General features: G+C 44.8%; 3 protein-coding genes across 7 annotated transcripts; all 3 read left to right on the top strand.

The window, feature by feature from the left end:
* The first annotated feature begins 1,162 nt into the window (after positions 1 to 1,162).
* pithd1 (PITH (C-terminal proteasome-interacting domain of thioredoxin-like) domain containing 1) lies at positions 1,163 to 2,934 on the top strand. Its single transcript, XM_049750298.2, has 6 exons — positions 1,163 to 1,556; positions 1,839 to 1,882; positions 2,028 to 2,105; positions 2,244 to 2,348; positions 2,440 to 2,548; positions 2,614 to 2,934. Exons 1-6 carry the CDS (start codon positions 1,368 to 1,370, stop codon positions 2,713 to 2,715), a joined length of 627 nt encoding a protein of 208 aa, XP_049606255.1. The 5' UTR covers positions 1,163 to 1,367; the 3' UTR covers positions 2,716 to 2,934.
* A 129-nt stretch (positions 2,935 to 3,063) lies between these two features.
* Positions 3,064 to 7,071, top strand: lypla2 (lysophospholipase 2). 3 transcript variants are annotated; one of them, XM_049750294.2, is made up of 10 exons: positions 3,064 to 3,179; positions 4,319 to 4,409; positions 4,529 to 4,560; positions 4,868 to 4,933; positions 5,063 to 5,110; positions 5,184 to 5,254; positions 5,363 to 5,436; positions 5,537 to 5,638; positions 5,710 to 5,880; positions 5,971 to 7,071. In XM_049750294.2, the coding sequence occupies exons 2-10, from the start codon at positions 4,332 to 4,334 to the stop codon at positions 6,019 to 6,021; spliced, it is 693 nt and encodes a 230-aa protein (XP_049606251.1). In that variant the 5' UTR covers positions 3,064 to 3,179; positions 4,319 to 4,331; the 3' UTR covers positions 6,022 to 7,071. The 3 variants fall into 3 exon arrangements, with proteins under 3 accessions (XP_049606251.1, XP_049606252.1, XP_049606253.1); XM_049750295.1 differs by lacking the exon at positions 3,064 to 3,179 and adding an exon at positions 3,186 to 3,365; XM_049750296.2 differs by lacking the exon at positions 3,064 to 3,179 and adding an exon at positions 3,703 to 4,157.
* A 643-nt stretch (positions 7,072 to 7,714) lies between these two features.
* sfpq (splicing factor proline/glutamine-rich) lies at positions 7,715 to 21,157 on the top strand. Of its 3 annotated transcripts, none has more exons than XM_049750106.2 (12): positions 7,715 to 8,733; positions 9,333 to 9,521; positions 9,597 to 9,898; positions 10,069 to 10,164; positions 10,257 to 10,453; positions 10,532 to 10,616; positions 10,702 to 10,813; positions 10,877 to 10,925; positions 11,204 to 11,310; positions 13,506 to 20,784; positions 20,884 to 20,990; positions 21,067 to 21,157. In XM_049750106.2, the coding sequence occupies exons 1-10, from the start codon at positions 7,846 to 7,848 to the stop codon at positions 13,614 to 13,616; spliced, it is 2,136 nt and encodes a 711-aa protein (XP_049606063.1). In that variant the 5' UTR covers positions 7,715 to 7,845; the 3' UTR covers positions 13,617 to 20,784; positions 20,884 to 20,990; positions 21,067 to 21,157. The 3 variants fall into 3 exon arrangements, with proteins under 3 accessions (XP_049606063.1, XP_049606064.1, XP_049606062.1); XM_049750107.2 differs by having other exon boundaries at positions 7,716 to 8,733; positions 9,330 to 9,521; positions 20,727 to 20,784; XM_049750105.2 differs by having other exon boundaries at positions 7,716 to 8,733; positions 9,330 to 9,521.
* The last annotated feature ends 2,337 nt before the right edge of the window (positions 21,158 to 23,494 follow it).

Genomic DNA, 23,494 nt, shown 5'->3' with positions numbered 1-23,494 from the left:
TTTCAAGCTCCTGGAATGCTCCTGATGCAGGACGAATACAAGGTACATATGTTCTTAGTCTTTTTTTTCCTTTCTTTCTTTTTAGCTTTCAGAAAACTTTCACTGCGGGAAATGGCTTTTAGTACGAGGATATTTCTGTCATTATGTGTTTATCGTGCTCATTGATTAATTCCCTTGTTATCAATAAGCCTATATCAGCCATGTCCAAAGTCCGGCCCGCGGGGCAAATCCGGCCCCCGATCAGATTTCATACGGCCCGCAGCTTCGGTCTTATGATGTTTTATTTATGGACCGCTTGCACTGTCAAACTGATTCTAAAAAAAATTTAAAAAAAAAGAAACTTGAACCTGTAATTCCTCCTATTACCAAAGGGTGGCAGCACCACCCCGCGCCGTTCATTTCTGCCGTGGCGACTGCAAAGAAAACGAGGACAGTTGACATTGAGGGCCGTCGCTTTCAAGAGAAATGGGAATGACAGTACTTGCTCGCTAAAAATCAAGGCAATTGTGTTTGTCTCATTTCTAAACAGACGCTTGCCTTGTTTAAGCATTTCAACCCAAAGAGACACTAGTAGACTCAACATGGCATCACAACAGCGATTCTTCACGCGGGGCTGTGAGTCAAAATGAAATAGAAATTAAATATTACCTAATATTAAACATTACGAAGTGGCCATGTTAATACTGTTGATGTTATAAACCTGTAGACATGACACAAGCTATTAAATGACAAGAGCAAAACTCACTTGTTTTAAGTTTTAATAATAACAGACACATTTGCATTACTTATAACTCCTGTTTAAAATGTTCATGAGGAAAAAATAATTTCAAACTCATGTAAGGTATTTCAAACCGTTTGTTCAATGTTATCTGACTCTTCAGATATGAATGAGAGGCAGAATTTGTGTTTTTAGAGTGGTTCACATCTGCCTGAATGGCTTATATTTGGTTATTTTGTCATTTGAAAAATAAAGACAATTGTGACAATGAAATTTGTTTTAGAACAGTGTGTATTTGCATGAAATGTTTGTCGTTCAAAAATGTCTGAAAAAAACTATTGGCCCCCGGCCGGGCCCCTTCACTTTATTAAATCTGGCCCTCCTTGGAAAAAGTTTGGACACCCCTGGTTTAAATAAAGACTGAAGAACCACTGTTGAAAATTAATCTTATTTTGAAACTATCGACCCGGAAGTAAACGTCAACATTGCGTTGTTTTGAAGTCGGCGTGTCTCACACCCGAAAGTATAACTTGTTTCCTTCTCGAGGATATTGCAAGAATCCTCGAGGAGCCTTGGCGTCTCAGTCCCATACTCCATTTGGCACTTTACCGGTCTCTTAGGACGCAAAAGCCCCGTATCTTTCATCTCCATGTCCGGCCATCACCACCACGACCACGGCTGCAGCTGCGAGGGCACCCACGAACCAGCCGAGAGGGGCGTCGAGTATGGGCTGTATCGGCGCATCGACACCGACAAGCTGCAGTGCTTGAACGAGAGTAGGGACGGCGACGGCAAGCTGGTGTTCAAGCCGTGGGACCAGCGGAAGGACCGCGACAAGGTAAGCAAACGCCGTTTCGATTGAAACATTGATTTCCCATTTAGGCATACCACCTTGGCCAGCAGAGGGCAGTATATTACAGACAAAATGTAAACTGTAGGAATATTGGTTGTTTCTGCATAGAATAAAGAATATATTGCCCGTGAGCATTATTATTCACCATATATATGTTTTTTGTAAATTTTATATCATATATGTTGCTTAAAGCTCAACAATTGCCGCAAAACTGAAGCCATTTATTTGGCCATGTAGTAACTAGTGTTCTTTTTCTTCCCCATCCAGTTTGTGGAGAGTGACGCAGACGAAGAGCTCTTGTTCAATATCCCGTGAGTTTTAATCGCTTAAACAGAGGAGGAATTGTCAAATTTCACAGTTTTGCAAGTGTCATGGTTTATTCGTCGCAGCAGAGTTGCGTTGCAGCGTTTTGCTGCGTCTCATTTTGTTTTGCTTTTCATTTCTTTCTGTTCTCAGGTTTACTGGCAGCGTCAAACTGAAAGGGATCATCGTCTCCGGAGAGGATGACGACTCGCATCCGGCTGAGATACGATTGTGAGTGCTCAGGTTTTCTTCTGGGGTCTGATTGTGATAGGAAAAAAATCTGATTCATCAAAAATATGACAACATTTTACTTTGTTTTCTAGTATTGTGTGGTATATTCGATTTGTTACGTTAATATTTACCTTCCAGGTACAAGAACATCCCTCATATGTCTTTTGATGACACCGGCCGAGAACCAGAACAAGCTTTTAGACTCAACCGAGACCCCGGCGCTCAGCTGGAGTACCCCACCAAGTGAGTTTTGTTCAGCGGGGCTCGATTTACTAACGCAAGCTCCGTCTGTGACTGGGTGACATTTTTGTTCCCCCCCACATTTGACTTGCAGGATTGCTCGTTTTTCCAATGTCGAGCACCTCTCCATCCACATCTCCAAGAACTTTGGTGCCGAAAGCACCAGGATCTACTACATCGGCCTCAGGGGAGAATATTCAGAGGTCAGAGTTGATTAAAACATTTTGCTTCATCGAACGCTGCTGACTATCGTTTCCCTCTTCTGAAGGCTCACAGACACGAAGTGACGATCTGCACCTACGAGGCGACGGCGAATCCCGCCGATCACAAGGTGGAGAGCATTGTCCCGCAAACTAACTTTATTTCCTGAAGCTTCTCGCCCAAGGATGAAGAGAAGGAGGCTGTCATTGACGCAGAGCAAGCCAGCGCAATGACGCATTTGCGGCCGCGTGTTGCTGGCGAACTGGTCGAGTGCGAGGCAGACGCAGACCGCTTAATTTTGATGAGCTTTCACGGGTGTTTCTTTGCCAATAGAGTTAATTCACCAGAGTTTGTAATCTATTTCAAATAAAATGCTAAGAGCTGACAATCAGGTGAGCAGTTGAATTACTTTTCCCTCAAAGGTGCTTGAAAAGTTGTGATTGAAAATTATTTTATTTTATTGGCAGCGTTTTTTGATACACTTACAATTTTTATTTCGTTTATGTTCATTTTTTATCATGGTTTATGATTCTGGGCGTGGTTTTGGATGACGTCAAATCAAGCCCCGCCCCTCACTTGTGCGGATGTCAACCGGAAGTTCCGCTCGGTAGTGAACTAGAACAACATCGAGCGGTGAGTAGAACAATTTCACTGAGCTACTAGCGGGCCGCGGCTTCAACCCCCTCAAACTCTCCTCCGCGTTTTACTCGCGGAGCTATTCTTTCATTCCTTTTCGGATCATCTTTGAGACCCGCGGCGGCTGTTTTGCGTCGTTTGAGCTCATCATCGTCTCGGACTGACGCACGGACGGAGACGCCGGTAGCAGACAATAACAGTTATTGTTTTAGCACATGCTAACATTGTCTGTGTGTGTGGGTTGGGGGGGGGGGAAGATTAATCGGGATTTTAATCCACGTCAAAGGGATGATGGGTCAGTGGCATAGAGAGTTTTATTGTACTGCTGAAAGCCATCATGAGAAATGAAGGAAGAATACACCATTCAGCATTGTCCTCATCCGGCTTGATAACGGCCCATCGCCCCGCTTCCACCTCCGCGCCGGCTCCCCTTTTCGTTGTTGTAGCTCACGAAACTGCGGTTGTATGGGTGCGTGGAGGAAAGGGGGGGGGGGGGGGGGCGGGGGCTGTCACTCAGTGCCGCATTTGATTATCCTCCTGTTTGGCAGCCATCTGCGCGAGGTCTATTGGCATTCCACCATTATTGAATGTGTTGAATTAGTCCACTAGCTTGATGCTAACTGTAAACGCCTTATATGGGCCATCTCAAATCTCAGTTTTGACCTACTGACCTCCTCCCGCAGTGGCGAGCGTGGGGCATTGTTTCCTCGCATTCCATTAAAATTTTATGTAAAAACGAGTAAGTCACGCAGTTGTGTAGGCCACTCGGACCGAATACAGTTGAAATCTTAACTTTTATGGGCAAGGATTATCCAGTGGGAGGTTTACACATTAACTTTTTGCATTTCCGCTTGCTGTCAGGCCCCGCCTGGGTCCGCATCATCACATAGTCAAAGAACATCAAGGAGAGACTTTTACGACTTTGCCGTCTCATAACTGGGTGCCCCAAAGCTGTTATCTCGATACAATAGGCAGGTGGGGCCAACTAAAACCAAACTTAACAGCCTGTGTATGGAGTTAAATTTCCCTGTGTGGGAAAGTATGAAGCAAGCAATGCTAACATGGTTGGCGCTGATTAAAATAAACAGTTTGAATGCGCTCACATTGCAAGTTTGCGTCCTCGTTTGTGTTTGCAGACTCTCACGGTGTATGTGTGGCAACAACATGTCTGCGCCGCTGCTCGCCGAGGCTGTGACGGTGTCCGGGAACGAGAAGGAGACCGCAGCGGTGAGTTCTTATAACTCAATTTGCCTTCCATCGCAAGTAGACATCATAAAATCCATGTAGTATACATCTAGATTTTATTTGATTTCATAAGCGTTTTTTTTTTCCGTTTCTTGTTACAGGTAATTTTCCTTCATGGATTGGGAGACACAGGGTAAGTAGCGTCTCAGTCTGGGTTAAAAATAAATCAAATTACCCACAGTGTATTTAAACTGGGGCAAATTTAAGTGGAGTAGTCGCACCGCACCGTTGCGGCGACAGCGAAGGACATCTTTCTTCTTGCGACATCCGGTTCTTTCCAAATACAAGACCAGCTTTGTTTGAGCAAAATAGGCCCCTTCTGTCAATTCCGTGTTGTCATGCACATGCTGAGAATTAATAAAATCGCCCATCTCGAAGGCAATTGCAAACCAAAAAAAGAAGTGTTATTGTCATGATTTATTGAGGTTTTTGTTCTTCAGGCACGGGTGGGTTGACACCTTGACGGGGATCCGACTGCCTCACGTCAAGTTCATTTGCCCTCATGCGTGAGTGTCCAAAGAAGGAGTCTCGCTCCACAGTGGGATTATCCTCTTTCTTTTTCTTTGTTTCGTCCAAACAAGCCAAGCTGGTGACCTGAATCCACACGTGTAACTTGTCTTTTCACCCCACCCCAGGCCGATGATCCCCGTCACCCTTAACATGAACGCCACGATGCCCGCCTGGTAAGAAGCATCGTTTCCAGGGCAAGCGCAATGAGACAGACGGCAACATTTGATCGTTTGTGTTTTGCCGCAGGTTCGACCTCAAGGGTCTCAGCCCCGAAGCCCCCGAGGACGAATACGGAATCAAAAAGGCGGCTGATGACAGTGAGTCGATTCGAGTGACCGTTTAGATAACAAAAAATAAACTCATTTCAAACTTTTCGGCATTGTGTTCCATGTTTAATTTTGGCACTTTGGTCGCCTTCCCTTCAGTCAAGGCCATCATTGAGCATGAGGCCAAAAATGGGATCCCTCCCAACCGCATCATGCTCGGCGGTTTCTCTCAGGTAGGATCCCATTTGCACGTTTTCTTTGTTTTCTGATGGTTCCTCAAGAACGCAGCTCACCACTTCACTTTAATTTGACTTCACTTGCTTCCTCCTTCAGGGCGGGGCCTTGTCCCTGTACACCGCTTTGACCTGCCAGCACCAACTGGCCGGCGTGGTGGCCCTCAGTTGCTGGCTGCCGCTTCACAAGACCTTCCCTTTGGTACACCAGTTTGTTTGTGATCCAAGTCGAGCGAAACGTTCACGCTGATGCGTGGCGTCTCTTTTGTGAAGGCGTTAAGCGGCAGCAAGAACCTGCCCATCCTGCAGTGCCACGGTGAGAAGGACGAAATGATCCCCGTGCAGTTTGGTGCCATGACGGCCGAGAAGCTCAAATACATCATCAACCCGCAGATGATCACCTTCAAAACCTACCCGGGGGTCTCTCATGCGTCCTGCCCTCAGGTGTCGTGCTTATCGTTTTTTAGGAGCCATGTGACTATAACACAAGATCAACTTAACGGTTTTTGGTTGTGTGCCTTTGTTCCTCTGCAGGAGATGCTGGCAGTGAAGGAGTTCATTGAGAAGCACTTGCCTCGAATCTGACCTCATCCCCCCCCCCCCCCCCCACCACCACCGATGACACTGACCCCCGAACCTCCTCCCGCCCAACCCTATTTTGTCATTCCCCAAACAGGAAACAGCCATGAGCACCCCTTCCTTCCAAACACAAATTGGATTCTTAAAAGTAAAACTTCAGTGCTCATCTTTGCAATTCATAGCCATTGGAGGGAGAAAATCAGCCCAACATGGAACATTGATCAACTCGCTGTGTCCTCTTGCAACACGTTTCCCTTTTGTGTTGCTTGTCAACCTTCGGTTGTCCTCATTCACTCCCATTCCATGTTTTTTTTGTTTGTTTTTTTAGTTCTGATTTTTTTGTTTGTAGCTGCAAAACACAAGTCAAAAATGCTTATTATTGCAAATGAAGTCGATCTCCCTCCTTTGGCAATGTAACCGTCTAACCCGCTGATCAAGTCTCACTTGTAAAACTTTCCAAAAATGTCAATGCACTGACAGGGTGGTAAGAAGAACATAATCGAAGAGTGATTTTACAAATTACAAAAGAAAGTTAACCTGAACAACTTGATCTTTAGAGTGTTGCTCTGAGGAGTCACGTGCGTAAAAATCGACGTCAGGTGATCTGTGTTCTCCCCAACCCCACCCCCCCACCCCCTCGTTTCCGTGAATGTTTTTACTCTTGTGCCCCCCTGTTGGCACTTGTTTGGAAAATCTTTGGGGAAAGGAGGAAAGACATCCGATTTGATTGTTGTTGACAAATCATTGAATGTCACGGTCGCTTCACACGTTAAGTAACGGTTGTTTGTCATCCTCTAAGACTGCTGCCTAACTTTTTTTTTTTTTTTAATTATTCCAAATGTGTGACAGTGTTTCTTGCACATTCTCATGTGGTTTCTCCTGGGTTTGAGTTTAATATTTTTGTTACCCAATTTTTTTTTTTTTTTTGCGTGTGTTTTGCCTTTGTTGTCATCTCATCCTTTATTGTATTGTTTATAATGATGACCATCCAGTAACAGGAGACTGGTGGTCTTGTTTGCAAGCACTTGTATGCAGAATAAATGACAAGGAAAAATATTGTGTAACCTTTAGTGTGTTTGTTCCCTCAGGATGCAGTGAAGCATCGATTTTCTATCGCGATTAATTACACGAGAACATGCAAACTCCACACAGTGGGGCCTAAATATAGTTTCTAACTCAGAATCTCTTAATGAAAGGGAAATGTGCAAATAAATATTTTGGTGAGCCTTAAAATTGTGCAAACAGCAGCACTAGCAATGGGCAAAATATTCACTGGTTCTTCAAACTCTGCAAAACTTTACAGGCTCTTTAATTTTTAATCCATTTTGTTATGCAATGTTCAGTTGTATGTAACTTTTAAATGTAATCCTGTTTGAGAACATTTTCATGAAATAGGTTTAAGTATTTTTTTAATATCCTTATATTTAGCAAAATCTATAATTACAATATACTTTTAGAAATATTTCACCATTTTTATGATTACTTGAGCCTAGCAATATTGACATATTTGATGAATTACAGGATTTTTTTAACGAAATGGCTTCCGGAAATGACATTTTTTGGTCCCGTCCACGTTTACAAATGGACCAATGGGGTGTTTAGTTTGGAGGAAGTGAAGCAGGAAAATAATAGACCAATCAAGTGTCAGAGGGAAAAAATTGACCAATCACGCGTTAAGGACGGGCCATTGTATCTGAAGAAGAAAAAAAGGGCTTTCAGTACAACCGACGATCGCCATCTTTGACACGTCTGAGGCGCGGTGAGCATTGCGTGTTAGCTTCAAAACCCCTTTTCGTGCTATTTGGAGTACTTTTTCGATAAGAAGGATCGATGCCTCATTTTCATAACAACCGTGGCGGCATGGGGATGAGTCAATTCCAGCCTCGCCGAGGCGGTGGAGTCGGCGGTCCTATGCGGGGAAGTATCATGGGAAGCCCCAATTTTAGAAATCACCCTTTCCAGAACCCGAACCGTCGGGGAGGAAACAACAACTTCAACCGTGGACAGCAGTCGAGCCCCCAAAAGTCTCAAAACAACCAAGGCATGCAGGGCCTCCCACCGCCGACACCCGGGCCCGCTCTCACCATGAAAGGCCCGATGGACAAGAAGCAGGAGCAAGAAAAGCCGACAACCCCCACAACGGAACCGAAAGTTCAGCCCAAGCAAGAAATCACATCTCCCCAACCGAACCAGGCCAACAAGAATCCGCAGCTCAAGTCACCAACTCAAACTGCTAACGGCCCGCAACTGCCTCAGCAGCAGAATCCATCTGCTCTCGTGAGTCCCAAGCCAGGTCCTCAGCAAAACCAACAAAATCAGAAAGAAGTCCCCCAAACAAACCAACAAAACCAGAAGCCTGGACAACAACAAAACCAGAAGCCTGGACAGCAACCAAACCAGCGGCCAGGCCAACAGCAAAATCAACAGAACCAGAGAGGAGGGCAACTACAAAATCAGCAGAACCAGAGGCCTGGACAACCGCAAAATCAAAGGGGAGGCCAACAAAATAATCAGCCGAACCAAAGGATGGGTCCGCAGCAGAACCCGCGGCAAGGCATGCAATCGCAAATCCAACAGAACCAGAGGATGGGCCAGCAGCAGAATCAAAGGCCAGGCCCAAAGACTGGGCCCCACATGAATACATTTAATAAACCGGTGCAAGGACAGCCGCAGCAGCTGGACGCCCCGGGTACAAGCACGGCGCAAGGGCAACCACAGGTTAGTTTTTGCACTTTTCTCCACATTTACAAAAATAACCCATCTTTCAAACGACCTTAAAACGCTTAAATAATTTTTAAACATTGTGTATTTCGACAGAAAATGGCCGTAGGTATCTTTTGTTTTATTGAAGCGTTGTGTTTTATTCTCATTTCTTCGCAGTCCGACCGGGTGGTGCTTTAACTAACTTATGCACTAATATTTTCACCGCCTTTGTCTTGCGCAACCGCTGCGCCTGTACTGGGTGATAAATTCAAGCGCACCCGTCGTGTTTACTTCCTGCCGCCATCTTGGGTGAAAAAGTCAGTTGCACAATCGCTTGTTTTGACCTATATATTAATTTTGCGTCATTTGGTGATTTATTTTTAATACGATTGTTCGCACCCCCACCTAAAGTACGTAATATCGTAGCATTGAGGTTGTTTGCGCTCCATGGTGGAAATAAAAGAGCGAGCAATACCGTGGGGGACGTAAAAATGGCGACGAAGAAAACCAGCCATGACGTATTGGTTTCCCTTAATGTCGGGTTTCATTTTGTGCGGTAAAGTCCTCTATTGTTTATTTTATTTTTAATACGTATTTATTCACACATTTAGCAGGAATTCAAGGCGACACTGTCCATGCTGCTGAAACCTGGCGAGAAATCATACACACAGCGGTGCCGTCTGTTTGTTGGAAACCTCCCCAATGACATCACTGAGGAGAATTTCAGGAAGATTTTTGCCAAGTATGGAGAGCCCAGTGAGGTTTTTATCAACAAAGGAAAAGGCTTTGGTTTTATCCGTCTGGTAAGCTTTAATATGACTAACATCAATGTAAGAAAATCGTATCAGGTTGTAAATTAATGTAACACATTGATTTAGGAGTCCCGTGCGCTTGCCGAGATAGCGAAAGCCGAATTGGACGACCTTCCAATGAAAGGCAGAAGCCTCCGTGTCCGCTTTGCCACACACTCTGCGGCCCTCTCCGTCAAGAACCTGTCGCCTTTTGTGTCCAACGAGCTCCTGGAGGAGGCCTTCTCCCAGTTTGGGATGATTGAGAGGGCCGTCGTCATTGTTGACGACCGCGGGCGCTCCACCGGCAAGGGCATCGTGGAGTTCGCCTCCAAGCCGGCAGCCAGGAAGGCCCTGGACCGGTGCAATGAGGGCGTCTTTCTGCTGACCACGTAAGTTATTTTTTATAAAATGTACATGATGTCAATCTTGATTGCATTACAGTGTATAAACTTATGCTAAAGTCAATTTTTGCCCCGTCCGTGAGATAAGTTTGTCTTTAAACTGTTGAGCTATACTGAAAAGAACATTGTAAGATCATACTGTGCTATTTTTGTTTTAGGTCACCAAGGCCCGTAGTTGTGGAGCCCCTTGAACAGTGTGATGATCAAGATGGACTTCCAGAGAAGCTGGCACAGAAGAACCCCAGATACCAAGTGTACGCATGTCGCTTGTCATCTTTTCGCCATCCTCTTTGTGCAACATACGTTTGAATCAAACATTTTCCTCCCATCCTTGTTCTCTCAATAGGGAACGCGAAGAACCCCCTCGCTTTGCCCGCCCCGGCACCTTTGAGTTTGAGTACTCCAAACGCTGGAAGTCATTGGATGAGATGGAGAAGCAGCAGAGGCAGCAGGTAGACAAGAACATGATGGAGGCCCGCGAGAAGCTCGAGAGCGAGATGGAGGAGGCCTACCACGAGCACCAGGCCAACATGCTGCGTCAGGGTAAGACCACCTAGGCTACCTCACGCCCCATCTCCACCGTCGCACTCCACCCCGAGTTAATCTAATGTTCTTTTGCAGATCTGCTGAGGCGACAGGAGGAACTGCGACGCATGGAAGAGATGCACAATCAGGAGATGCAGAAGAGGAAGGAGATGCAGTTGAGGTGCTGTTGTTCATCTGGTTGGAGCACCTGCGCTCTTGATCCAGGTGCGCGTGGTAGCCCGTGCTCATGGTGTCGTCTCCCTCAGACAAGAGGAGGAGCGTCGCAGGCGAGAAGACGAGATGCTTCGCAAGCGAGAGATGGAGGAGCAGATGCGTCGCCAGCGCGAAGAAAGCTACAGGATGGGCAATTTCATTGATGTGAGTTCAACATTGTGCAAATGAAAAGAGACGCCTTGTAACGCTTCTGAATTATTTGTCCAGAGGGAGAGAGACATGCGGATGAGTTCTGGTGCTGCCATGGCTATGGGAGGTAGGTTCTCTTCCTTTATTTGGATACTGTTCACTTTTCAATCAAAGCCAATCCTATGAGTGCCATCAAATCTGGTTTGATCCATTAAGTTGGGAAAGTAACACCAACGATGGCCACCTGGTGGCGGCATCGAGTCTCTTTTGGATGCAATCACCTTGCCAGTCAACATGGCACACCTCTGAAAATCTGACTGTTGGGAGCGCACACCACTAGTCTAAAGCGCTCGTATTTACTCGAGTGACTCGATCGAGATGATAATTGATGTTTCCCCAATCCAGATATGGCCTATGGCACCGTTGGCCAGGCCTACGCCATGAATGCGATGGGATATGAGGCCCAGCAGGCAATGGGAGCGTCTCCGGGATCCCAGATGAGCAATGATATGGTAAGGTATCCCGCTTTCGGGAAAACCACTCTTGTGTCTGGACTTTCCCCTCCACCGGGAACATTATTTGGAGCAGATTAGTCGACTCAAACGGTGGATTGGTGGGAGGGGGGGTGTGCCAGGCATTATGTTCACATGCTCTCAGTGCTTGTTGATTGTGGTGGAAACCATTGCTACATTTAATTATCATCAATATCGGCTGCCAGTCCCCCCCCCCCCCCCCCCCCCCCCCCCCCCGTGGTTTTGCTCTCAGTGGTTAAGCTTCGAGCTGACTGACAGCCTGCACTAAATGCCATTTAAGAACGTCTGTCATCTTGACAACATTTTGTGCTGTGGGTCGCTCCTGCAAGCCCTGTCTCTTGTGATCTGGACAGGCACTTTTTTTGTTTTTTCTCGTGGTGTCTACCAATCTTTTTCAAGTATATTGCTGTGCGAGCGTCATGAGAAGAAATCCAATCGACCGCTGTGTGTTTTTGTGCTCGTTTAGTGCAACTAAGCCACTACTATGACACAAACAGGCATTTATCCTCTCTTTATATTTGTAGGTAGCGTGTTTAGTGTCGGCTGGCGGCCAAACCACAAACAAGAAGTAATTTAAGATAATTAAGACCTGTGGGGGCAGGCGTAGCATTGTGACTTGAGTGCTCAGGTTTTTATTTTATTTTTTTCTTAGGGATGCACCATTGAAATGTCAGTTGATCTTCTACGTCTGGCTCGCTTGCATAGGAAGTGACAAGACTGCTGGAGAATATTTGTAGTGTCATTTTCCACCTGAAAATGAAGTGCATTTTCCATAATGAGCATAGTTTTAGAGTTGATGAAAAGTCTGCTATTTATTCAGCCTTTCTTTGTAGTTGTGACATCTTGTCACTTAATTGAAAATCTTATGAGACTTTTGCTGGCGTCGGGCCGGGGAAAAAAAGTTCTACGTCAAAATTTGGTCCGGGTCATATTTTTCCCTGAATTAATGCTATTGCTATTATGTCGCACACGTATGTGTATTCTTACAAATTGCCCAATGTGGCTTTCCATCTTGGCCAACGCATTGCTAAGCATGCTACTTTTTGGGCTCACCCGAAGGCTGATTTTGGAGGACCAATGATTCCTGGCCATTTGTAATCCACAATACTCAGTTTTAAATGAGCAACAGCTAGCGTGAAAAGTCAACCTTTTGTCCGTTCCGCTGGGAAAACCAGAACAGCTGTTTGGGCATTTTGATATCACACCTGAGAAATTCTCAGACTGTGAGTTTAAATGTGAAACTGACTCGAATTACTTTCTACTGCTGTGATTTCCCAAAATGATGTGTGTGCTCATTTTACAACTGTAATTTGCAGTCAATGATCCACATTTGTGGGAGTCTGTTGTAGTATACCGTAGGAAACATTGACAAGAAAGGGAAATGTTTCCGTAAAGCGCGTCTTCTTGAAGACAGCAAACGAGCCGACTCGTTTGCACCCGTTTATTTGTTCCTCATTCGTCTCAAGTTTAATCTTTTCATCTTATCATAGTTTTTTTTTTTTATCCTCTCCAAGCATTTTCCAAAAAGTAGGGCCCTGTGAAATCTGGCTTTGTTTATTCAGACTCCATTGAAATCCGTCAAAATGTACACAATTACTGAAATCCCAGCTTGAAAAAAAGCCACTTTAGCACTCATTTGTGAAGATGTGATAAATTGCTATATGCAGTTTTCCTGGTTTTTGGGGAGTGGGTCTTCGTGTCCCTGTCGCAAGTCAGAACTCCCGTTTTGGGCTTTTTGTTTTTGTTTTTCTGAATTTTTGCTAAGCATGAATAAAATGCTTCACGTTCCGTCAAGATCGTTCCTTCTGATTTCACGGGGCCCTACCATAGCCGATCTAACAAGTAAGCGAGTGCAGCCTCTGCCTGGCATGTACCACCGCCGGGGGCTGCGAGGGGAGGCATTGACTAATGAAAGCATTACCCTCTCTTCCTTTTCCGTATGTAACCTGCGGCGCCTGTGGACCTTCATATTGGAACGAACGGTTTCTTCGGATGTGTGGCCTGCTGCTTTTGTTGATCGCAAAAACCTCTAAACATGCACACAAACACATTGATACGCACACGCATGCATACGTCTGCCTCCAACATGGACATGAACTGTGTGCTTGTGCACTCCTCCCCCCCCCCAACCTTTTTTTGAACACCGAACCTCACTGGCACTTTGCCCCGCACAGCGCAACGAGCGCTACGCTCAGGGCGGCCCCCGAGGAATGGTGGCCGGTAACGGCGCTTATGGCAGGGTCCGCGAAGAGTTTGACGCCCCCCCTAAAAAAGCGCGTTTTTAAACGCTCCTCGCTGCAGCATATTTGTTTTGTACAGATTCTTCTCAAACAAACAAAAAAAAGCGCGTTTTTAAACGCTCCTTGCTGCAGCTTTTTTTTTTTTTTTTTTTTTTGTACAGATTCTTCTCAAACAAGTATGATGACTCAGTTTGTATTTAAGTTCCAAATGTTCCAGCTTGACACTTCATTTTATGACCAGTTTCCTCCTTTTTTTTTATTTTGTATTGACAGTAGTTTAGGAAGATTAAGTTTCCCTTTAGCTGTATTTTACCCCCTGTATAATTCTTTATGTAGATGTACTGTGTTGTGTGCTTCGTCGTCAACTGTACTTTTTCTTCTCAATTCTCCATGGCTGTGTTTGTGCCATTCACTTCAGAGCATGTTACAATAAAGACAAAAAATGGGTTCCATTTGGCCAAACCTAATATTTATTCTTGCTGCGTTGTTCATAAACAAGCGAGCTGCATTTTTAGTAGGTAGTTATGACGACAGACGTCATATTTTACTTTGACTCGTGATAAATCTTCAAGGCGCAATTGCAGAGGCAGTCAAGGACAATGCCTTGCTCAAGGGCACCTTCAAGGTGGCCAGAAAGCAGACCATCATCTCTCTAACAACTGCGTGACCCAAACTCACAAATGTTGTCTTGATTGCTTGGTCAGAAGATTGATATTGATCTACTTGGCAATCGATATCGCTCCTTACTGCTATCGTACTTGACTGCTCTGATGCTTCATAGCAAACAATTCTGCGACAACTTGAATCTGTTGAATATTTTACATCTTTGTCAAAGTTGGAATGGGATACCCATCTTGTCAAGCACAGTCTGAAGACCAAGTCTGTTCTGAAAGACAGTTCTGGCACTCATTGAACTCTCTCTGGACACCGCCATTGATTGATTAGCTTACACCGGATTCACGCAGGACACTGATGATCGGAATCGGATTAAGAAAGTTAAAAAAAAGGGGAGGGGGGGATGGTTAGTGCCCTTAGAGTGGACAACCGGACAACCGACAAACCATCATCTGTTGACCAGATCAGCGCCGGTTTCTACATTCCAGGATTGGTTGTTCCACTGTGGCTTATGCTTGTAGAAAGGTAAAAAAAAAAAACTCCCACTAACATATTTGTTGTACAGTCATCATGGCTGCTGCCTTCATTTCTAAAATATTTGATGTTCTTTGGGCATCCTTAATTTGATATGATGGAACGGCTCGACGACACAAATTTTAAATCATCTGTGTCGTATTTTCTCTTTTATTGAGCTTCCATCTAAATTGCTTGAAGGGCGATTCGTAAGTGGCGCTCATTTTCAGATATTAATCTGATATCCCTAAATTAAGAAAAAAAATACAGCCCAGTTTGGCCCACAAATGGCTTTTAAAACCACTAGAGGACATTTTTAAAATGCATCTAGAGAATGTTTTCATACACCAAGTAGATACTAGTTGTATGTTTTAGCTTTTGGATTATCCATCTGTAGTATATTCTGCATTGTTGCTTTGACGTGCTCTTTGCATTCTTTCTTTAACAGGTTTGACGGACTATAAAGGTTTTGGACTGTGGAGGAAATTGAGGCTGTGTAGTGCTTTAGCAAAATGTTTTAAACCTCAAGCGAGAGATGCGAAGGTAGATTGTGACAGGCTACATTTGGCTTTTGAAGTCAGTGTAGCGCCGTTGGAAATTTGGTAGGTAACTGCGCCATCCGTAAAGTGCATGATAAACTTGAATGGTGACTGACGTCTTCTCGAATACGCAAGTCACTTAAAAGATTGACAACAGTTTGAGTTCTTGCTTATATGTTTATATCAATATGTAGCGTTTTAAAGATGAGAGAAAATGTCGTGTTGGTCTGATTTAAAAAAAAAAAAAAAAAAAAAAAAAAAAAAAGCAACAGTGCTCATCAGTAGTCCTGACCTTACTAAAGTACACTTTCAAAACCTTAAGAGTTGGGTAAAATATTTGCAATATTTAACAAATGGCTTCATGAGTAGACTCATAACAATGAATGGAAATATTGTATGTCTCAATTTTCACCTACTTTTCTAATGATTGGGGCTCTTTTGGGCTGATTTTGTTTTGTGCCTTTTACAGTCCCTGGTACCAAATCACCTCGCTACTCTACCAAAACCATCTCCCACTCAATTTACAAGTGCCCGTTCTATTTATTTTTTATACATGAGCTGTCGGGCAGCCAGATGTTGTCCTGATTTGCAGGCAAAAAGTTGAGTTTCTGTCACCCATCTAGTTAGGGTGGTTTTCTGGAAGTCAACATAATTAGAATGAGACACTACGTTGAACTAAATGCCATCAAATCTGATAAACATCCCCAAGCTTAATCTTTGCGTGAAATGAAAATCACCATAGATGGGCTAATGCAACTCGCCTCAATAACTTTTTAAAACAAAGGATATTGGTACACAAACGGTGCAGAGACACATGTAGACCGACAACGTCAAGAAGCCGCGTTATGTAAATGCATTCGTACAGAATGTTTTATACTGCCCACTAGTGGTCAAGGCGCAAATGAATACAAGTGAAGCAGCAAAGTTGATTAATACAGCGCACTTCGTACACAAGGTAAATTCAACATGCACCACATCATTAAAAGATGCAAAAATGTTTTCAAACAAGACAAAAAGAAAATATGATTCCTAATATTTTTGCTTGAGTATCTTGGGAGGCAGTAACCAATAAATGGCTTACCCAAGATGATTTGAGATACATATTGCTTCGTCTTCTCGTAGCGATTCGAGACCAGCTTAACCACATTATACTTTTGTTGCGTAGTTATATTTTCAAACAAGTTAGATCGATAGATGACTCAGAAATTGTAACGTCGGCTGAATGTTGTCTATTTGGTGTACAATTTGTTTTCTTTAACAGGTTTGTCCATCTTTAAAGGTGAGAAGGAACAATCCAAAGCAAGCAATTCAAAGTCTGTGCTGACTACAGATGAACTGGCGCTTTTATATAAAAGAGAAAAAAAATAATAATCTGCCTTAGCTTGTGTAGCACTCGTTGGGGTGGTGTGGATGGAAAAGGTATGACTTGATTTCATTCTCTTATAAAATAGTTGTGAATGTGATGCGGTCAATCGTCCGTCATGGTGGACGATTCTTTTCTTTCTTGAACACTGACTGCACTTTATTCTTCTGCAGTATTTACCAAGTCTACAGCAGCAATAGACTGACGCTTGAAAACTCGGATGCCGGTCAACATAAAAATTTTGTAGCTTCCAAAGAAAATACCACACCGGGTTTTAGCTAACTTTCGTTGACTTTTAATATGAAGGAATCTTTAATGACTAATGCGAAGGTAATTTTTGTTAACTTAAAGTCGGTTCATCAGCTTAGTTGTTCAGTCATGCATATTCTTGAGCACTTTCAACAGCGCTCACTTTACACTTCCTGCTCACCAGTCATGAGCCGAGTAGCTTTTGTTGTTGAAATGCAGACTCGCAAACTACAAGACCGTTACAGTCAAATCTCGGTTTTCGAAGGTCCCGGTTCTGGAACGGAAAATTCGAGATTTTTTTTGCTTCAGTTGTCGAACAAAATTCGGAGGTCGAACCTCGCGAGATGAGCCGAAAGGACCCGAGAAAACTCGACCGTGCGGCCCGGATGCCGACTGACTCCGCTCGTTATTGTATTTTCGTTACTTTGAGGATTGTATTAACCCCTCATCGTGCCTCCAAAGAAAGCAAGTGGGAGCAGTAAAGCCATCCTAAAACACAAAGACGCTCTTAAAGCAATGAGACAGTGAGTGCCCGGCTCGCTACGGTTGCGTGATCGGACCAAATTAAGCTCCCTGCGCACTGAGGTCCACTTAAATTTTGGAAGGACTTTAAAAATATTTTCTCAATTTCAGCGACGGCTCTGTCACAATAATGCGACCAGCGCGCTGCAGTTGCGCGGTCGGCGGTGTGCTGCAAAAATGCGCAAATGTAAAAAATGCTTAAAAAAGGCGTTTGTTTTTTTTTTTTTTTTTTTGTTTTTTTTTTAGTCTTGGAACGGATTACATTTTTTTCCATCATTTGTAATGGGAGAAATAGATTTGGAATTCGACCGATTCACTTCTCGAACCGCCTTCTGGAACGGATTGTGGTCGAAAACCAAGGTTTGAGTGTAATTTCATTTTATTGTGAGTTTTTGAATATGCGCAGACCCTCTAAAGTTCCAATCAGACTCTGACAGCTTGTTATTTCAATCTTACGCAAAAGCACTAACAGTAGTTTTGACTCGGTGTCCAGCGACGACACGTTTTTAATGGTCTAGCAGTCAACGTTGAGGGGAAGCCCTCACTTGAATGTGGCCTGTGACTAAAGTGAGTTTGGCAACCAGACTCCTTTCTACCAAACCTTTGTTCGTTTTTGGACAAAAAAAATCTGTGGACCTAAACCTTATCCACCCAGGTGTAGCCGGCTATGCTTCAGTGTGTGTGTGTGTGTCTGTGTCATGTCTTTGACAAAGCTCGCTGCGCTAGCCTCACGTCAGCCAGCTTGTCAGAGACGGGGCTGCCCCAGTCAGCAAGTTACATTGCTCCATGAGTAGTTCTTCAGCAGTCAGTGGAACAGTAAAGCCTGGACTTGTTTGCACTGCAGCCAGAGAGGTATGCTAACACAGCGCGAGCAAGGTAAGTGCTCATCCATGTTTACCTTCTCCAAGATTGTACGCTTGTCCCATAACTCTCCTCTCTGTTCTGGCTCATGACACTTGGAAGGGCTTCTGGCATCACACTTGGGATCAAATGGCGGCGCAGTGCAGATCCCGCAACTCTGTGTGTGCATCGAAACGAGCAGTGTGTGTGAAAGTGTGCTTGTAGTGCTGCGTAATGAGTGCCGTTCAGAACCAGACCTCAAGTGTATCTTAGAAAACTTTTTGTTGCCTTGTGACGTGCACTCGAGCGGCACCCTGGTTACTGTCATCGAGGGCGATGGTACTCCGAGGGCTTTGTGTCCAAAAGTTGCGATTGTGCGCAACCCAGACAAAATTAAAACATGTTGAATTCTGTTCCCACCAAGCAGACCGGTCGGTCTCCTTACCCCACTGTACGCAATTTTGCATGATTTTTTTGCAGCTGCAACGATTAATCGACGATAAATTAATCGATCGGTATGTACGGCGAAAATCAATGTATTTTATGCACTCTCGTCCTGGAAAAAAAAAGTCCAGTTTGTCCGTAAATGGTCAGAAAGTCAAATCGTTTTTAAAATACTACGTTGGCAAAATCCCCCATTACCATTGTGATATACTGGACAGCTTGGTGGAAACTCTGCTTTACCTTAACCAATCGACAATATTTGTAGTACTTGTTTAAAAACTATATTTCTACTTCTTACAATATGACTTTGTGGTTTTGGGATCAAGTGTCCTTGTGTTTTAACAGGTTGCTTCTTGTACATAATGGGGTGGGAGTGATGATCGTTAAAAAAAAAAAAAAAGGGACCTGAAAAAGTCTCAACCAGGCGTAATCTCTTTCATATATCTGTTCTGTTGATGTACTTTTGGGAGACTGTTTTGTATTCAAGTACGGTTTTAATGACAAACTTGACATTGATATAAATGTCTATTATCTGGTCCCAATTTACTCTCAAATTGACTTATTTAAATTGAACAAATGATCATTTCTTTTAATTGTCTGACAGACAGCATCGTACCTTCTGTCATTTAAAATTGAGCATTACAGTTTTAGCTTTAGACGTTTTGGCGATACATTGCTTAGATTATGAAAAACAGATACAATTGTAAATTCATAAAATTGAAAACAAATCAAGTTAAATTGGATTATTTCTCACGGCACACAACACCCATTTGGGGGCTCACAATCTTAGCACAACATATATTTTGACACTCCGGACTCAACCAAAAGCTTGTTTGCAATCTTGACATGAGTCAAATGAGACAAATATTTGTAAACATGGTTTGTGCAGCACAAATATGCCAAACATTTGTAGCGACCATCTGTGCAATCATTTCCTAAGCTAGGCCTGTTGTGGGGTTGGGCGGGCGTGCATACCTGAATACTTGTGTCATTCTTGCAGGCATTGTACTTCCATCTCGAGGTCTTCTCTTGTTGGGCGTTGTCTCGCCAGCCAACATTGGCCATTGTAACGCTCTCGCTACCTATGAAGGTACCGCGTTGTATCCGCCGCCGAGACCTGTCTGTCCATCTGCACTGTGAGCCATTCCGTTTGCTTTCTCTGAATCGCGTGGTCGAGACTGTTTTCGGCGTCCTACGACCCAAAACGCCAGTGTGATGCCAGAACCACCCTCGCGGCCGCTGCGGGCCGCCGACAGGCCGCAAAAACGACCTAGCCTGTTGCGGCCGTTGCCGCTTGGTGTGGGAGCCTAGCTTGCAAACTAGCCAGGGATCGAGGACTGTCACGAATGCCGTGATCTGGAGTTTTGTCACTTAGTCTTGCAGCTTGATAAGTGAACAGCAGAGGTGTGGCGCTCAAGTCACACAACTTGACTCCAGTCAGATGCAAATCAGCAATTTTAAGACTAAAATAGAAGAATACCAAAAAAAAAAAACGACTTGGTATAGCGACTCGCTTAGATTTGGGTAAAACTTGTCATGTTGGTAATTTCGCAAGATGGTAATGGACACTATGGAAACGGATTTTTTGGGACAATTTACAAAATGACTGACTGACTAGCTCCCACCTCTGGTGCACAGCGCCACTCATGCTCCATATGACACTTGTGAACTTCCGGCAAGGTCACGCTGCACAATTTCACCAATCAGCGACAATACCTTAAGAGCAGTAAACATCGGTCGGGGTCAACCTTAGCGCAAAGTTTTTGTTAAATATGTGCCATTTTGACACAAATGATTTTACTTTGCACATTTCATTCTTGCGTTTTCTCACCTTCCGTACGTATCTTTTATTTTGTCAGACTTAGGAAAAGAAAAAAATCATTCCTGCCGACTCAGGAGCTCGTGTAGTGTGGCCGTCTCACACATACAACTTTCTTCGTGTAATGCATGTTCATATCGTAACTTTCTGACACGGAAACACGCACACACACACACACACACATGCCGAAGCAGCCATTAAAGTTTGCCTTTTCCCTGTCCGCTTCTCACTACGCGTGTGTCTCGCCACAGGAGCCTCCACTGGCCGACGGAGGGTGACCAGCCTTGTTCCCCTCACTGCGCCATGACGGTAGGTTGCATGAGCTTAAAAAAAAAACACAGAACCATCCGTTAGTTTTAGATGGCATAGTAATGTGTAGCCCCCTCCTAATTTTTCTCTGATTTCCAGAGAACATGGTCACTGGTAAAATGATGCAAGAACCACAGGAATGGCGACACCTTTGAGCGAGGTCCCGTGTTTCGTGCACTCACCACCAGGACGTCCAAATTAACGCGGTGAGTGTGATCATATTCTCAGTATATTTATCTCAATGTAAAGATCTTACTAACGGAGGTTCTCCTTCTCTGGCAGAGGTCTAACGCCTTGATGGATCACTCCGGACGACGACGACGCAGGAATGAATGGATGCTCTGAAATAAGAAAATAAAAAAGCTCCACTTGAGTCTAGAATCTCCTCTCCTTTTTTGCAGTCGAAGCAAAACGAATAAGTCTTCAGTGTCTTGCTCAAAAGCAACCTTAAGCTCAATGTGTTGAGAAGGTGCCGCGTTTCGCTCGAGGAGGTCCAGCTCGCAGAGACCTGAGCAAGGTGATCCAACCGCAGTGGCCCGATTAAGTGTGAGTCTGCGTCACGCTGACCTGACACTGAAACGCACAGCACGGGGGACGTGTGAAAGACTTGACCTTCACGGTCATCTGAGCTGCGGTTAAAAGCAAACACCTTGAATGAAGTCCTTTCACACGGAGATTCTACATATTTAGGCAGATTCTACTGAACCACAAAATTCCAGACTTACCCGTGAGGAATGTACACAAATAGAGGAATAACACTTACGGCTAACAATGTAAAAACGGAAATTAATAGATGTTATTAGTACAGTCAAGGGAGAAACAAATCGGGCAGTATCAGCATCATTCACTCTGGTTGGAACATGTTTAAGAACTCAAGTTCTTATTCATCTCCATTTCCGGTCTGTAAAGTGACCCGGTCAGGGATACAACAAGGGGCAGGAGGGGTTGTACCTGACCGCTGGCCGTCATCCATCTTTAATAAGACTCATGAATCATTGATGGTCGCAGGTGCCCACACAGGTGGAGCACAACTGCAGTCACTTTCTTCCAGGCTTTGCCGAAGGAGGACGGCCACCTCCATCCATGTCCTCTAAGCGCTCCACGCGTGGCTGCATTCATGAGTGACATCGCCGGTGCGCCCTCACCACCTCCTGGCGTGGTTGGCGTAGCCATCGGCGGAGCCTGCTACCAGAGATCCGCCTCTCCGGTTCGGAGGAGTGAGAAGAAAACCCCGCTGAGGCTGCCGTCGCTCGGAGTGCCTGCCAGAGCGGTCGCGAGCGGGCGTGGCGTCAACGGGTCAAGACTCAGGTAAATTTTGAATTATATGGAGTGAAAATGTTGCCTCTGGCATTCCATTTCAGTTCTTCTAATCTGAACCTTGCAAAAACAACTATTGTGGCATCTTACTGAGTTGTGACAAATTCAAATCCCTGCGAAAGTGAAACAGAGCTGACACGGCACCCCGCGGCGTTGACCACCGTCGACCCCGACTTGTCTTTTTTTCAGCGTGTTTGGTGTCAACAGAGGGCAAGTTAATCTTGTGGCTGGAATTACAGCATCATTGTTTGATAGCATCACTCCCACCCGCATGGCGTGCCACTCAACAAGATAAAACCACTTGAAACTGATACGGGGCTTGATGCAGCACCCTGTGGTGCGCCCACACTAAACAAAAGCCCTCCAGTTGAGGATCTGATTAAATGACAACACACTTAAGTGGTTTTTAATCCTATTGAAGGGATTAGCACTTTTGTTATGACTGGACCACTACCATCGAATTAAATCCCATCAAAGTGTGCGTTTGTGTTTCCACAGCCTTAGCGAGCCATCCCTGCACCACACAAAAGACGGCACCTCATTTGAAGCCTGCTGCTGTGTCCGTCCTGCACCATCTTGCAAATCTCGCGCCCCCTCCAAGCTCCACTCACCACCAACAAGCAGTCACACTCAAACTTTCCAGTCCACCTACATCCACTTGTACCATTCCATCCGGCTCAACTCCAAGCCTCGACCCGCCAGGCCCCCCTCGCACACGTCGGCCACCGCCGGAGACCTTCTGGGACCCCTTGGGCCTCTGGCCATGCACGTCCACAAGCCAGAGCCGCTGTCCGTCATTGGGAAACCATGTGTTTTGAATTTCAACCAGCGCCCCGTAACGGGCTTCATGCGCCCTCAGCTCCATGTGTTCCTACCCACGGAGGCCGTGGAGGAAACGGACAACAAATCTCTGGATGAAAGCTTCATGGATGCTAAAATGGCTTCGCTAAGGCTTAGGAAGGAAGACTGCAATTGACTGATTGCGGCGCCATCATATGGAGCCAAAAGCGTCTAACGGAGGCCTCTTCAACTAGTAATTTTACCGTCTACACCACATATGTCAGAGTCAAGGCCCGCGGGCCACATCCGGCCCGCGAGAAGGTTTTTTACGGCCCCTGGGATGATCTTGATTTATTATTAGAACCGGCCCGCAGACCGCAGCAAGCCGGCAGCCCGCAGATCTTTTACACGCACCAATACTACATTTCCCACAATGCAACGGTGACGCACCGAGCAGTACGCTGCTTCATTTCAGTGTTTATTATTAGCAGTCAGCATAACTGTAAAATTAACTTTCAAAAATGGCAAAAAGGAAGGTGGACACTGAGAACTGGGGGTTTCAAACAAGTGGGAGTCGGAGTATATCTTCACGGAGGTAGCTGGAAAACCTGTG

Source organism: Syngnathus scovelli, chromosome 19 (genome assembly GCF_024217435.2).
Source record: "Syngnathus scovelli strain Florida chromosome 19, RoL_Ssco_1.2, whole genome shotgun sequence".
In the NCBI taxonomy this organism is placed as follows: domain Eukaryota; kingdom Metazoa; phylum Chordata; class Actinopteri; order Syngnathiformes; family Syngnathidae; genus Syngnathus; species Syngnathus scovelli.
This window is presented reverse-complemented; position numbering and strand designations above follow the sequence as displayed.